At 41.3% G+C, this 17,415-nt stretch overlaps 1 protein-coding gene across 1 annotated transcript in view; it reads right to left on the bottom strand.

The window, feature by feature from the left end:
- Positions 1-16,845, bottom strand: part of tmpoa (thymopoietin a) — a 32,154-nt gene extending 15,309 nt beyond the window's left edge. The window contains exons 1-2 of the mRNA XM_050035955.1: positions 16,312-16,845; positions 1,301-1,418 (exon numbers count right to left, since the gene is read on the bottom strand). Coding sequence (XP_049891912.1) covers positions 1,301-1,418; positions 16,312-16,554 — 361 coding nt within the window. The 5' untranslated portion in view covers positions 16,555-16,845. The remainder of the gene's footprint in view (positions 1-1,300; positions 1,419-16,311) is intronic.
- Positions 16,846-17,415: the final 570 nt, after the last annotated feature.

Genomic DNA, 17,415 nt, shown 5'->3' with positions numbered 1-17,415 from the left:
TAGGAATTAAGCTACAATACATGACATATGTTGTTTTAATTAATAAATACAGTGTGAATAAAGATTACATAACATAAAAATAACTGCAGTCTTTGTTATTTGATAGCCGCTTAAATTAAACAATTTTTATAGGGAAAGTAAAAACTGACTTCGGGCAAGTAGATCTCTGACCAACTTGCCCGACCGGGCAAGTGAAAAAAAACCTTAGCGTTGAACCCTGTTAGTGTGAACACATGTTGATGCGTGCCCGGGTCCACATGAAAAGGTGGTCCTGACTACACTTAATGTGCACTCAGTTAAGGTACATATCAGGTGTGAATAGCAAGGTAACAGCAACCTTGATCTTTGACCACCAAAATCTAATCAGTTCATTGTTGAGTCCAAGTAGACATTTGTGCCAAATTTGAAGAAATTCTCTCAAGGTGTTCTTGAGACATGTGTTCATAAGAATGAGACAGATGCAGGGTCACAGTGACCTTGACCTTTGACCACATAAAAGTAATCATTTCATCATTACAGTCCAAGTGGACGTTTTTGCCAAATTTGAGGAAATTCCCTCACACCCTTATTGCGATATCGCATTCATAAGAATGAGACGGATGCAAGGTCACAGTGACCTTGACCTCTGACCACCAAATTCTAATCAGTTTATCGCTAAATCCAACATGGATATTTGTGCTGAATTGAGGAAATTCCATCCATAGTGTTCTTGACATTTGACACCGAAATCTACTCCATATATTGTTGAGTCCAAGTGGACATTTGTGCCAACTTTTATGAAATTCCCTTTGTGCTTTCTTGAGATATCATGTTCATGAGATTGGGACAGACAACCCGAAAACGTATCGTCTCCAGCCACAGCTATCACTGGGGTGGAGGCATAAAAGTTTTCTGCAGTGTCCATGGTTACATTTGTATAGATTGTTTTGTATGTTTTGATGTTATGAACGCTAGTGAAAAATCACCAACAGCGACAAATCCCTGGAACTTCTGTAGGAGCATGCGTGCCACAAACTGACGACCAAATACTTTTTTACAATGCCTGCCTGTTTTTCATCTGTCTTGCTATGTTAAACTAATTGACCATGACATTCCAGAGTGATCACTTACAGAAAGGGTGAAACATGCTATTATCTAACATGTCAAAGCCTCTTGTGAATTCCACCAGTGTGTACCACCAACACACCAAATCCCTGTGTGTGTTAAGTGCAGTCATGTGTCTGTGTCCTGAGGGTAGATGTCACCTCAGTGTTTCACCTCACACGACCCTGCTGCCGGTTCTGCTAATGTGAGCACTCACCCACAATGGGCCCCACGTCCACTCCGTGCTTGAGCAGCTCGTCCTTCAGGCCCTCGTCGCTCAGCAGGGTCACATCCAGCTCGTCTGGCAGAACCTTGTCTGTTTTCCTGGTGGCTTTCTGTGGGAGGAGAACAGGCAGCCTGGTTGGTAACTGTACTCTTTACTCATCAGGGTCAGGTCTGGGACGGTCATGGATTTATTTGTGACATGAGGCAATGTAATCATCAAGTAATGACAACAGTCAGATGCCAGACTGTTTTTTTTCTGGGTCTTACATTGCTGGCCAAAATAACACAATGTTCACATTTTTTAAAGCACCGATTCTCACAAAAATAACTTTTTCTCATATCCTGAGGAAGTCCTATGAAAAATTCCTGCCCATCTCTAAAGCATTTTGCATTTTCTGTGATGTTGGAATGATTGTATTTTCACTGATTGAGAATACTGAGACTATTGTGACAGTTCACACCCCAAAGTGCAGATGGTCTGTATCCTCCCCTGCCCACCTGTTCCCCTCCAACATCCCCCTGTGAACTCATACCTTTAGCTGAGTTCATTCACTCAGAGCAAAGCTGTGTTTGTGGAGTTATCAGTTACAGACAGTTACAGAAACCTGTTCACCAGGTTGCTAATTATACACAACACTGCTATCAGTAATCATAAAGTGACGCCGGTTCAAAAACGTGCAGGAAATGAATGTGAGTGGATTCAGCTTTTTTTTAATCCACAACTGATGGCTTTAATGATGATGATCTCTGAACATATTCATACACACAAACATATGATGTGGAAGAGAAGCTTTTACTTGAGGAGTTTCCTTCAATTTCCTCAGATGAAGTGAAGCCAGAGAGACAAAAAGGAGGGAAAAAAAGCGGCACTCTCAGCCAACGCTGCAGGCGTTTCATGATAGTAAACAACGCGCTGGGTTAAAGCCGCCCCTCACACTCACAGCCTACAGGAAATTACTCTGAAGCCAGCTGCATCTGAAATGAAGCCTTGTGTCTCCCCGGCTCACAGCCGAAGGAGATCCTGCCTCGGAGTAAATAACGTAGGCATGCATAAACGTTTTTGTACGAACACAATGTGAGCATACCCATTACACATGCTGTCATACAGGGTTAGGCACTAATATTTCTAAAGGGACGGTTCACCCCAAAATCAAAAAACTGGAAAGACGTAACAGCAACGTCTCCAACAGATCAATATATATATCTACCTCTGTACCTGACTCAGTCATGTCTGCAATAAAACACTGCAAAACGCACTAGAAAAAAAGCAGCGCACACACAGCAGTACATTACGTGCTTAGATGTGTTGCATCCTTTCCACTTAAACTCCTGTCTCCATTCACTCCTACATGTTTGCTTCATTTAATTTTCTTAAAAGTTTGTCTTCTGTGTCTCTGGTTACTGAGTAAGGATGGCGTTAGTAGTTTGAATGGGCTTAAGGCCAAAACACACCGGCAGCGGCATATGACGGCGGCGTCATTGACGCGAGTCAAGTGCCGCTCCCAACACACACAAAAAGCGTTGCGCTGCGGGGCGTCAACCGGATTTCTATTGTATACTCCAGTCCACTAGGCTGGGAAGTACAAAATAACGCTTTTTCAAGGGCGGTGATACTGGAAAAATAGGACAATAGCGTGGGATGCTTTCACACCTGTAGGGTGGTTCATTTGGTCCGCAGCAGAGGGAAAAAATTATTCATTGTTGTATTTAAGTTTTGGTTTGGTTCCTGTTCACACTGACTTTTTGCAAACAAACCAAAAGGACTAACCATGAAGTTCTACTGACTGACAGGTAACTTACTGATTGGACAGTTTTCCTTTTCCAGCTGTCTCAGGTGAGCTGTTTGGTCCGCATCAGGGTTTGACAGACAGCTTTCACACCAGCTCAAACGAACCGTACTAACGGTGTAAACGGACCTGAGATCGTTATAACTGAACCAAACACGTTAGGTGTCAAGTAACCTTAGTATACCCATATTTAAGTAGTCCCAATATATCAGTGGGTAAGAAGCAACGAGTAGGCCTACTGATTAATTGTTTTCACACAATCTTGAACTAAAAGGCATGAATGAATCGTAATGTTTGTGGAACTGTAACATTGCACTATGGGGATTTTTAAAATTTATCTAACCTTTTTATTGTCGCCAGGTGTCAGCTTGGAGGGGATCATGCATTTGGTCGTGTGTGTGCTTGTGTATGTGTGCATGTAAGTGTGTTTATCTGTCTGTCTGTCTGCAGCTTATCTGGCAAACTACTAGGGCTGCCCCCTGAAAGTTAGAGAGTCGAATTGTTAGTCAGAGACCCCTCAGTCAACGGAGATTGCTTTAAGTTGAGTGGTCGCTTTTTTTTTTTAAGTAGTGTGCTGTTCAGTGTACTTCTGGGAACATTTTGGTCCCCAGGTCCTGCCGCAAAGTGAGTACTTGACTTTCACAATATTCTTTGGTACAGTGGCACAGAGGGGGAGAGACTTCCCCCAAGTACTCCGAAATAACATCATCTTCTCTCTTCTGCTTATTTGCGTATAATTTTCGGCTCACAGCAACTAAATACAACACGGTCTCTGCTTTTTGTTTGATATCTAGTGTCGGCAAAAAATGTTGCATATTTTTGATCCACTGTTAGCCCCATAGGCTTGTTTACTATCTTACATGAATGCGGCTGTCACACTGAAAGACCTGCTGAACCCTTTCAAACTTTTAAACTTAATATATTCATATTAAACGGCCAAATCTGATTTGACCAACATAAGGCCTCATTTACACCGCAAGCGATACGTTTGCGTAGCGCTCGCGAAGCGGTCCACAAGCGTAGTGGCAGCACACATGTATTCACACCAAAACTGCACAGACGCGTCGCGCAGCAGCCGCTGTTGTCCGGTCAACATACAAACCACAACCGAACAGTTGGTGGCGGTAGCACACCATGTTTACAAATCTCCAATAAACCCCAGTGGAGAAGAAGTGAGTTTGGACCCAAAGCCCAGGGTGGACAAGTTCGTGTGCCACTGATTATTCCCAACGCTTGGAGAATTAATAATTAGCACTACAAATGGGTAAGTACATGAAACATGCGCCTGTCAGGTCACGTGCAAATTGGTGTTTTTTGTTGAATACTGCGACCATTCCCTCGCGACTTGTGCAAAAAAAAATTAAAATAATAATAATAATAATGATAAAAAAAAAAACGGCGTCTCTTCTATTTTCGAGCTTGCTTGTGAAAGCAGCGGACTTGAGCAGAGCACAGAATGGATGTGGTGTGAATGCTCTAACCTGTTTACATGCTCGTCGAAATGAAAACGCGAGTAAACAGCGACCGTTCATGAGCACCAGGCCTGGAATTTCGATAAATAAACCCAATGTGTTTTAAATATAGAACAACCAGATTCATGTATTTATAAGCAAACAATCTTAAATATTAGGCCTAAATATTTTTGAGCGTACATGATAAACTGATTCACTGAACAAGACTGGCTTACAATTATTTTTGATGTGTTGTTAGATAGCTAACAAACAAACAAACTACAGCAGGGCTATTCAATTAGTGTTTCAACTGGGCCACATTTCAAAACCAGATCATGTCGATGTGTCACATTTTTAGCAGCGAGCAACTGATCCACTTTTTTTGCATACATATATATACACACAGGCATGGCCCTCCTCAGCATGATGCAGAAACAGACTAAAAGAGAGCTATCAATGCTCTGTCCCCCCTCTACTGAGGACACTCACTGTCTACAGGTCAGCTGCCTCAAGTACATGTTCAGATAAAGTGTTAGCCTAAATACAGACAGCTTTCATTTTAGTTTGTCTTTAACACTTTGCTGTTAGCACCGCAAGCGCAATGTGCTTGTATCCACCGCGATCATAAACCATAATAGCGGTGAATGAGAGACTGTGGACAGAGCAGATTGAAATATTCTACATGCTGATCACATGTATTGATAAAGTATTGGCTTGGCTGGCAGAGGTTTTATCGCACTTACTCACAGTAACAAGCGTAGCGTAGTTAACTAGAGTAATCTTGAAGTTATATTCCCTTCATCTGCACCGCAGCCTCTCTGCTGTTGATTTTTGTGTCTGTGTGTGTGCGTGCGCTGTGAGGGGTGACATGCAGAGAGCAGGAGAGAGGCTGCAGAATGATGATACATGAAACCAAAACTTTAAAAAGTAACGCAGATACTGGCGGAGCTTACTATTATTACGGTATTGATTAAACTTGCCTTGGGTTGTTTAATACCGGGTCTCGGTACTGATCCCTGCCCGGGCGTTTGATGAAGTCTCCTGGTTGGCCGGTGAAAGATTGGTGTCAAACTGTCATTACAGCCCGTCCGAGCGGTTCATGCCAGGCTCGAATCAAACCCCCCACTGGTGATGTACGCATCGTCTCATTTGATGTTGCCCAATGACTCCAGAATGTCATCGCATTATTTTTTTCTCAATAGACACAGGTGTCAAAGCCGTGTTGACAGGAAAGAGGCAGAGGAGAAAACCGCAAAATCACCTGGGGCAGTGCAGGCGGGGCATCAAGGCCACTGTGGCCTTAGGGCAGATATTTTTTTCAAGGGCACAGGGCCAAATTGGGAGGGCACGAGAGCCATGGCCCTCGTGGCCCTCGTGAAATTCCTGCCCTGGTAAGCGCTACGCGAACGCACCATTTGCGGTGTAAATGAGGCCTAACACTGAGGCGGGTACAACCCTACAAACTACTGGGACAATCAGCCTAACGTTTTATGTGCACATGTAAGACTGTATGCTCAAGGATTTCTCTTGGTTGTAGTGATTCGTAATTGTTGAAAAACCTGTTTAATGGACTGTTTTATACCATCATTAACTGCTGAATCTTCACTTCTCTTAAACAGCTGGTAGGGGCCGAAAGTTGTCCAGAAATTGGCCCTACAAAAAAATAACACCTACAGAGGATATCTGCTGGCCACTGAGCAAATTTTTTTGCGGCCACCGTTAATGTCGAACCCTGCCATGTTTTGAACTATTATATTTCATAAATAACTGAATTGTGCAAGAGAGAAGTCTAAAAATAATAAAACACCTCCCAGTGCTGCTCACAGCTGCTCAAAGAAAGCACCTTGTACAATCTAAAGTTGAAAAAGGTTCACCTTTATAAAAATGTCCTCTGCCAAGCAGGAGCAGCAACAAAAATGCTTGTTTGAATCCCCAGAGCTGCCAACACATTTACATTAATAACATTACATGAAAACTTGATCAAGATATAAACTATATTGTCATGCAGCAGTAATATAGTGGTGACTTCAGGACATAGCCCATTTAGAGCCAAGTATGTATACTTAAGTAAACATGCCTGAAAGCTTCAGACTCATTAGAGGAGAGCGACACGCTGCCTTTTCATATCATGTAAACACACTGCAACATGTCTCACTTCAGTAAAAACCTACGCCAAAGTAAAAGCCATAATCCAGTCTCACTGCTGGAAAGCTTTTACTTTGAAACAGCCACAGGAAGTGTTCATCTCACACTAGTAGAATACCTCCCTCTTTTACTTAGGGTGCTGAAGCATTTTAACCCACAAGCTGAAGATGGCAGGATGCCAAACACATCCACCAGTGTGGTTTACCACTTTGTGGGCAGACTGAAGAATGTGATGTTTTCACTTCATTTCCTGCAGAATGTGGCCTCGCAGTGACTTTTCACTGTACCAGCTCTATATGGACATTACATTCAGACTGTCACTGTACCACCTGTGTTGTTGCTGACTGCAATAGTAGGTGAGCTGAGGTTACAAAATGATTTCTCACGAAAGGCGCACAGACAAAGTCATCTCGTCTACACATGCAGTTGTGAAAAATGATTAAAATCTTTACTGCATCTGTGTTTCTTTAAGAGCCAGAGATTATATTAGGTCCAGTGTGTAGGATTTAGGGGGATATACTGGCAGGAATGGAATATAAAATTCACTGCTATGTTTTCATTAGGGTATATTCACCGTACAGTAAGCACTGTTGTGTTTTCATTACCTTAGACTAAGATGTTTATAGCTACATATGGAGCGGGGCCTCTTTCATGGAGTCTGCCGTGTTCCCCTGCCATGTTTCTACAGTAGGCCAGAATAGACAAACCAAACACTGGCTTTAGACAGGGCCACTCACGTCAGCCACCACAGTTCACCTCCACACTTTGCACATGAGAGAAGTTTAAATTTGGTTGCAATTTGCAACCTCACCACTGGATGCCACTGAATTCGACACAGTTGAACTTGATCTGACCCCCCAACTCCCCCCCAAAAAACCTCTGAACCAAAGGTCTACTTACTGTTGCCCTTGACTTCTTGACCCTACATCACAATCTCAGTAATAATCTATATACTGTCACATCCTGAGTTGAGAAGAATTATCACCAAAATAATCCACCCAGTATCAAGTAAATCAAATGTGATATATGACTGTGATTTGTAATAACTTAAATAAGCAACTGTATAAATCTAATAGTTCACATTTTAAGTAATATGCTTATTCTCTTTTTTTTCTGAGAAGAGTTTGAAGTTTTCCTTTCACTCATTGAGACTATGAACAAAATGTAATCTTGTCTTGTGCAATATATAGGATGTATAAGAAAATAAAGGCCACTGGTGAAAATATCTTTTCAACACAGCACTTCCTCTGGTCAGTAAAACATCATCAACTTATCACAGCAGACACTGCAAAGTCAGATAATGGTTATGTCAGTAGTTATATCCTACAACTGGTGAATTTTGGTATGTTTTATGAACCTAAAAATTAAGTTATTATCTACCGGTCCTCGGGGACCACCGTGATGTGCCACTGACACTGCCGCCTCTGCGCACCAAGCTTCAGAGAGCCAGGAATGAGAACAGGTGGGCGGGAGGACTTGTCAGATCAGTGCAGAGCACCAGAACAAACACACTGACACATCGTGGACAGTATGATAACATGCAAAACACAAGTTTCACTTTTACTGGCTTCTGTGACATGAGAAATAATTTCAAAATAAGTCAAATTACACAACGCCACAATTTCTTTGATTTCAATACAGATTTGTTGTTCATAATGTACCATTATCATGAAAAATAATAGGGTGCGTCTCCTGGATGCATCAACAATGAGTTCACTGCGTTCTTTGATATTTTAATACGCCAGGGCTGAGACACGTACCGAGCAACACCACTGAGCAACAAATACTTATTGGACAGACCTTAACTCCTTTCCCTCAAAAAAGACACAGTAAAAGTTAAGTGCCTTTAGCTACTTCCCACTGAAAACTAATTGGCAAAGCTGACACCAGGCATTGTATAGCCCCTTTCACACTGCCTGTTTAAGACGGGAATGTCACGCCATTATGCCGCCTTGCTGCTCAGCATAAAAGGTATGATTACGGAACAAGGGGACAGAGTTGGACAGAGTAGATGGAGGTATTAACGGCGCCGAAATGATGTCCGTATGAACAGGACAGCCAGCAGGACGGGATCACAGTAAGTGACTTCATAGCCGCCATCTAGCGTGATCTCAGTGTAAAAAGGGCTTTAGTCTGTGGAATGCATGCAAAGACCCTCTGCTGTTTGACTGAGCTCAGCTGATCAGGGTGGGTGGAGGTAGAGCAGCACCCTTTAAGCTAAAACACCAAACCAAAACAACTCATTTTAATTCCTTGTCTGACCACAAAAGATTCACTCACTCAAAGTGACTGAAAGCTTCAAATCAACATCTGGACCTAAAGTGACTCTGTGCAGCTAATTCAGCTGGAGACAAATCAACGGAAAATGTGAGGAATGCAAAAACGATATGTTCAACTTCAGTGGCGAGGTGCTGCTGTGGGGTTCACAGCGTGCAAAAAATGTGAGAGACACAGAGTTTGACATTACTCTGCGTCTGGCTCTCAGTGGCCCCTCGGCAGGGTTTCGTCTGGATGTGAGCCAGGCTGTTTCATAATAGCAGCAGGCCGAGCTGAAGAGAGCGGGAGCAGAGGAGGAGGGAACAAGGCGTCCGTGCTCCCTCCTCTGCAGACCACACCCTGGCCTTTAAAGGCATAACTAAACTCTGAGCTCACAGCTCCATTCGGCCTGAGCTCAGCGCTGTGGGGTAAACTCACTACAAACACTGTCAGACTTTCCTTTACAACTCCTCACAAAGACTGGATGGAGTAGTTAGAGGGCGAGACGTGCCAGGACCTGTGGCTGTGTGATGTAACCTGCTGCTTGGCTGAGTTACAATGGAGTATGTGTGGTTAGCCAGAATTTACTCTGCTGAGATTAACAACAACTGTTTGCATTATTGGTGTCAAACATTCTTCAAACTTTACAGCTCATTCTTCAAAATCTCACCAACACAGGGTGGTACAAGGAGAGAAACTTCAAGCATGAAGACACAGAGCCTCTCTGACTTCACTTAACCATTTCAAAAATGTCAGGAATGAATTTTTTCACCTGCATGGTCGCCTCCACCTGCAGCCTATAATCGGGCTCCACAAGATAAACATCAACACTACAACACTGCACTACCTCAAGAAACAAAGGACACGCTAATTACACACATACCGTGTCTTTCCACAGCCCTTGACTTTTTACTACATACACACGCACACACGTGGTGACAGTCTGTGCACAAATTCCTCTTCCACAGTAAAGTATTTCCTCAATGAAGAGGCCAAGCCCAGTAAGATAACAGTACCAGCTGCTCCAAACCTTAAAGCTACACTGAGTACAGTTTGTACAAAAGTGCACTCCTCTATCAGTATCACAATCTTGAGCTAAATATGAAAAGAATCTCATCGCTCTAACGTCAGACACTGTTTGTTTAACTGTATCATTTCCACATACACACCATAAACAACAAGCTCAACATCAGAACTTCAGAGGATAGTTCTTACCTAGAGGTTCACACAACAAACACCAGATATTCAATGAGTAGGGCTATTATTTAGGCTGTCATCTACTACTGTAAACTGATAATGAGACATGGTGCATCAGGGTCCAGTAACTTACCTGCTAAACAATTTCCTGGGGAAACACTGTAGTGAGCATATGAACAGACAGAGAAAAGGTGGAGGAGTGGTCAGGAAACTTTTAGGTACACCTTGATACTTCTTTTTGCTGTAAAACTGGGTCATTGTAACAGCTTATTGGCAGATATTTTCCTTGTTTATTGCAATCAGCCTATAACTGATAGGGCTGCGGGCCAGTTTTAGGGTATACCATGATATTAAAACTGATGATTATCATACCATGTACATTTGCTTATCTACAATACTGAGAAAAAGTAACTTTTTACACACACTTTTATTTAAAGAATGGTTTCAAATTTTCATCATAGCAATAAAACGGTTTTTTTTTTCAACCAAAAATATCCCCTCCGTTTTCAGTCCTTAAAGGATCATTTTGACTGATAATAATAACTCCGTATTACATTACATTACTGTTAATACCATGAAACTGCAATATTTTCTGAGACGTTATCGTACCATGAAAATCTCATGCTGTTGCAACCCTAGTTTATGGATAATTTGTTGAAAGCAAATCAAAGCACCACTGAGTTTCCAGAAGGTTGGGACACTCACACGACACAGATTTTTGAAAGAATAGTTAAAATCCAACATTGTATTTGTTGACCATGCGACTCCAACTAGAAACAAAGCTTTGACATTAGAAGACATATCCAGAGGCCTGTACTACGAATGCAACCTACTCCAGAGCAAGGTAACTTCAGAGTATCCGATTACAACCTCTCAACGTCCCGACAAATGATCAATCACATCACTGGGGGAATATAAAAAAAATCAAGCCCCAAGTGAAAGGTTAAAATATATATAGGTCAGTACAATCATTTTATCGTTGCAAGCTTTCTGTTTCCACTCCACTTTTAAGAGAGCGTCTAACAAACAGAGAGCTCATTTACAACAATAAACGCATGATGATGATTTTTAGCTGAATTTTATTGTATTATGTTTATTTTATCCACGCAGTATTAAACTGACATTGTGTCTTATTTTCAATCAGTGCATCTCAGAATAACAGGACACACCTGTATGATGAACTGAATTAAAAATAATGTGTTTTATTCTAGAAATAATCCATATACTTTAAACTGGCTCCTGCTATTATAAATACAACATTTCTGTCAGACAGATCTCATCAGTCACTAACTAGGCGTCTTTTCCACCCTTTACAGAAACAGACTGGTATCACTTTATCGTGTTTTATGTGACATATTCAGGCAAGTTTCTTCATCATCCAACTACATCAAAAAATACTCACTCTATACTTAATACATATTCTATGCTACCTACACGTGTTGATAGCCTTGGCTTATTTTTAATCTTCTCTGTTGTTAGATAACAGGCTATAATTATCATTTCACTCTGATGGATATGACTTCTTGATGTCCCATTATGAGAACATTCTTGTGGTTAATTACTATCATCGTTTCATCTCCTATAATATAATGTGTTTTCTTCATGGTTCTGATAATGTCACTTCTAATTAACAGCTCCACCTCCTTCACATGAGCTCCTGACTGTATGGGAAACGCCAGAGTTGACTGAACTAGTTGATAATCAGCTTCCAGATACCGGTTATCCAGACGGACAACGTTAGGGTTAGTGCAGCCAGATAACCAAAAGATATCCTTGGTATGTTACACTGGCTTTGCAGTACAGGCCTCTGATCACACCGTGTTAAAGTGATGTAAACCAACAGTAAACCTGGGTGGAGCTTCTGTTTAATCACCTTCAGGGTCAGTGCACCAACTCCCCCCGCATTCCTCCTCTTCACCTTTCACTTACCCCCCGTCATATCACATACTTATCAATACAGAGACTTAACCCTCTCTTATGAAACCACACACATATATATCACTGCCTGACCAACTGGTGAGACTCATCTGGCCCCTTTCCCCATCAGCATACATTCATCTGAAAACTCATGAAAGATTGATTATCTTCACTGTCCACACCTCTCAGCACACAAAGAGCCGCAGCTGCCCCCTTAACAAACAAGTCAGGTGACCTTTACCTGACTGCGTGGGCTCAGAAGACATTTACAACTGAAATGAGTTCAGAGGAGACAGCATTGCAAACCCTCTCAGGTTTTTTTTTTTTCAATTCAATGAAATGAGAAACATGCAGACCGTCACCTCCCACATGTCGTTTCTCAGTCACCTTTGTTTTGCTCAAAACCTTTCATTCAGTTGTGACTGCCCCCCCAGACAAGTTCAGACCAAACACACGCTGCTCCACACCTGTTAAGAGTCACAATCCAAATCAACTCTGGGCGTTTCTCACACACACAGAACAAGTAATACACATTTTACACAATTACTACAATGTAACATTGAACAGGAATTCACAGTGCAAGCCAAGAAGCTCAAAAGTTGCAACAACGGATAAATGAAAGAATACAAAACCAAGTCAAAATAAAACAAAATGAAAAATATGAAATGCATTAAATAAACACACAATAAATAAATGATTGGAATAACAGCTAACGAAAAAATAGGGGGGGAAAAAGTACTTTTTTTAAAAGAATCTAAAAGAAAATTCCCACCTCGGGGTTGTATTCCTCCACCAACCAGTCAAACAACGGAGTTTACATCCAAGTCTGTCAAGACTCATGTAACCATGACAGCTGACAATGCCTCGAATATAAATGTTGCTGCAAAGAAGCTACAAATACTAAAATGTGGATGCTTCACACAAATATTCAGCCCAGCAGCACGGAAGATCTTTATAATCCACACAGTTTCAAACTGGGCACCCAAGATTAGTCTCACCAATTCAGTATCTGACCTGTCTGACATTTGATCACCAATTTCTTATCAGTTCATCCTCATGTACAGGTGGGTGTTTGTGCCTAATCTGAGGAAATTCCCTCAAGACCTTCTTGTGATATTGCACACATAACACAGAACAGGATAGGAGGATGTAAAGATGGACAAACAATCGAAACACATAATGTATCCAGTCATGCTGGTGTAGAGGCTTAAATAACTAAAAATGAAACGCCAAAAGTAAAAATGACCAAAAATTATAAGTCTTAGATTTCTACACATCCTTAGGAAATGGTGAAGATGAAACTACTCTAGTGTGTAAAAAAGTGCACATGTTTATGTTCACTTTTTGTCCAGCTGCCTCCCTCTGTTCTCAACTGACAGTTTTAATAATTATTTAAGTCATTTAAAATAGACGTAAGTAAGTCAGCAAGCAAAAATATAATTTCCTGTGTATTTCCTATGTGAAATTATGAGGGCATTTTTTTCATCTGTTTTTGGCTGTCAGTCAAACAAACACAGGCCCACATGGAAGCTACGCCCACAGAATTCTGATGATTGCTCTGCTGATTTTCTTTCTGTCTTTCTACCTTTACTTATTTAAAAATAAAATAAAAAATAAAAAAATTCTACAGACGACGGGCGACAATTTAATGAAATAAACTGAATACACAAGTGGTAAAAAAATAACCAATGCTGATGCCTCCACACAGGTGCACTGCATGGTACCATTAGGCAATAATGGCATATTATTTCAAAATGTATTATGTATGGCATTATTATATCAAGCTATATTATAATAGTAATGCTCTGTGGCATGTATAATAATGCTGAGCAGGCCCAGTGGATTCTGATTACATATCAAGATGATAAGAGGAAAAAGCAGATATTTCCCCCCCACGCAAATTTTTTTCCCCCAGAATTTTCCCCCCCACAGGATTACCGTTGAACACTGTACAAAATAATCTGCAGATTCTGTTTGGGTCTAAAAATCAATAGCATAAAATAAGCAAATAAAGCAATTTAATAGGCTTTTTGATCACTTACCATAATGTATAAAAAGGTTTATAGTCTATGGGGCAAAATATTCAATAATAAATGACATTAGAAAATAATTTCTGTACTGTGCTGGGCATGGTTCACTTTAGTGTCCAAACAATTTATTACTTAAACTAAAGAGCCAAAATCCTCAGTATTTCATCACCATGATGATCCACTGTTGCTTCTTGAATTTTTTAAAGAAGCAAAAATAACTCAAATAAACAAAAATTGTTATCAACTGCCATCATAATGTTTCCTCCACAGTATAATCGTATTCTTCTGAAAGTCAACAGACATTAAGGCTCATGCTTCAGAGGAAATCTCCTGTTTGAAGGCTCTGAAGTATGCAGCCAGTGGCTGAAGGGAGATTATCATTATTAAAACAACAGAGGAATGCTGAGAAACTGAGACCGTACGCCCCCAATGCAAAAACTTGGAAGTTGAGACCGAAGCACTTCTACAAAAGAAACGTAATCCATTCAAACACAACAAATACCTATTAGCTTTCTTATCTATGCTGTAACAGTTTCTGGGTGTGATTTCATTTTATGTAACAACAGATAGAGCCATGTGTCCACTCAAAATGCTCTCAGAACACACACTGATGAAATTAGCATGTTAAAGAGACAATGATCAAGAGGCTGAGGGAGACAAACCCCTCCTAGCACCAGGTTCGCACTTCACACACAGCAAATGCTAACAGCCTTTCAATCAGTGCAGAAATCTAAGGTGTCTGCAGTTTGTTGGTGCTAACAGTGAAGGCACAACACCCCCCCATCAACCCGCAAGTGAAAGCTGAAATGTGTGAATCTGGTTTGTGGGGCTGAGGTGATCAGGGTTTGGCCACAGATTCATTCATAGGATTTTTATTTAAAGGACCAGTGTGTAAGATTTAGGGGGATATACTAGCAGAAATAGAATACAATAAAATGAGTATGTTTTCTATATTTTATAATGACCTACATATAAGAATTGTTGTGTTCTTCTTACCTTGGAATGAGTTGTTTATATCTACATAGAGAGCAGGTTTTCGTTTATGGAGAACACATATTGCATCACCACGTTTCTACAGTAGCCCAGAACTGACAAACCAAACACTGGCTCCAAATAGTGTCATTTGGGTTTTTGTGTCGGCCATAAAGAAAAGCCCAACTGCAACGAGCTCCGCCAGAGTTACACTGGTTTGTAACGTGAAACTATTTTATTCAGTGTTTCTGTTGGTTTAAATTACCAGTGTGTTTATTGTGGGTAATTTGGCTCACAGTAAAAACCTCCTGAACATCTGGATTATCAGAAAAAAGGTGAGCACACATTAACTTATGGAGAGAAAAGGGGTGTTTGGTGAGTGTAGTTCGGCAGAAAGAAATAGTTCCTACATGAGACTGCTCAGAACAAAGTCTGTGGATTATCCTGAGTAACACGGTCATGATTTCTGGACAGAGACATTGCTGTTGAGTTTTTCAAATTTGTTTTTTTTTTGCTGCTTTGAGCACCACAAGCTGAGTGCCATCTAGATCCATTATATTAGAGAGAAAGCAGACATCTCTACCGCCAATATGTCCAACACTCAGCAACTCACACCAAAGCTATCTCGACTAATAAACACCACTACAGGTAAGAGAGACAATTTGGATTTGGGGGTGAACTGTCCCTTTAATGATAATAGAATGCTCCCCCTTGAAAATTACTGACAGCCCAATTTCAAAATAATGTCTTTGAGAATAAAATGAATGGTGGAAAGTGAAAGCACATGCTTCTATCCTTGGCTGTGGCACGGAAAGCAACACGAGGACTTTTTTAGGGTGGGGACCCTAGGCAAAAAAAAAAACATATGGATGAAGGGAGTCTGTGGTCGGAGCAGATGTTTGTGTATACTGATAAGAATAGTTGGTTCATTCATTGATTAGTTCAGATTTATAGCATGATGGTAAAGAAGTTTAAAGCATGTGCCAACTTCCGATGGGCATTTGTTATTTTTTGGACATGACTACGGCAGAGACGAGTTAGCAAAAAGTTGATGAATGAGTAGCTGTAGCCGTGATATGGTGTATCTTTATATTTGGATACATGAAAGTGTAAAATACAGACGGATTGCATGGAAAACTAATTTTGATTTAAGTTAGCGAAACTTGCACCACCCTACTTTCTGCTGCTATGTAACTTCGGCTCCTACAATTTTAATACCGTTAATTCAGACCGGATAAACAAACTCACCCTGCCAGAGGAGCGACTTCTGCTGGAGACGACGGGCGGCGGCAGCTCCTCGTCGCTGGAGAAGGCGTCCAGAGTCGTGGCCGTGACATGTTTCTTGTTGTGAACGGTCAGGTTCTGGAGATAAAGCTGCACATACACGTCCTTGTTCGGGTTACCGCTCGGGAGCTCCACGTTGTGAGCCAGCAGCTCGCTCTTCAGCTTGTCCTTGGTGAGCACAGACGGGTCGTCCAGGTACTCCGGCATGTCGGCGTGCGGGTGGCGGGACAGAGTTACCGTCGCCTTGGTCAGTTAGCTAGCTAACACCGAGGGGGAAAGTGGGAGAAACGGAGAGAAGGTTTGGACTGCGCGGAGCGGCTGACCAGCGCCTCTTACTGGAGTTAATTTGCAAATCAAATATCAGCTAAGAAGCTGAGCAGCGTGAGTCAAAGGAACAAGGAGGTACGTAAAAAGAAAATATGGCTTATTGTCGTTGCTCTCGTTTCCTCCTCCACAGGAAAATGGAGAAATGAAAGCGGCTAGTGTCCACTGGCTGCGACTGCTCTGGATGAACTCTGCACCGGGCTGCTGCTACTCATGGGGGGACGACCCGGGCCGGAAGTGACTGCCGGTAGAAACGGGCTCCTATTGGTCAGAAGCTGCTAGAAAGACCTTCCTCATTGGTGGAACAAACGTGCAACTATTGAAAATGAACCGCACGTCATATGGTGGGAATTAAAAGCCATTTTTACAGGATTTTATAGAGTGTATACTCCTAGGGGTATTAATAGTTAAACTATGTGTTTTATTATAAATTATTGGTGTTAGTTACTATAATAATAATGATGATGCTGTAGAATGATGGAAGTACCATGATACTATTTATAAATATGATTTTGATCTTTAATAAACAATGCTCTGCTCAATAAATACAACTTAATGAGATATCTTTAAATCTCTGTAGAAGACATTTGTTTTCTGTTTCACTAACTAGAGCTAGGTCCTGTGTGTTGTTGTATTGTATGTTGTATGTTATGGTGATGGGATTTTTTTTGTGACTATGCACTATTGTGTCAGGATCAACAGCTGCTGCTTTGGCTACAGCTACTGGGGATCATAATAAATAAA

The sequence above is a fragment of the Epinephelus moara genome, chromosome 23 (genome assembly GCF_006386435.1).
Source record: "Epinephelus moara isolate mb chromosome 23, YSFRI_EMoa_1.0, whole genome shotgun sequence".
Lineage (NCBI taxonomy): Eukaryota > Metazoa > Chordata > Actinopteri > Perciformes > Serranidae > Epinephelus > Epinephelus moara.
The sequence above is the reverse complement of the archived record's forward strand: the minus strand, read 5'-3'. Positions and strand labels throughout refer to the sequence as shown.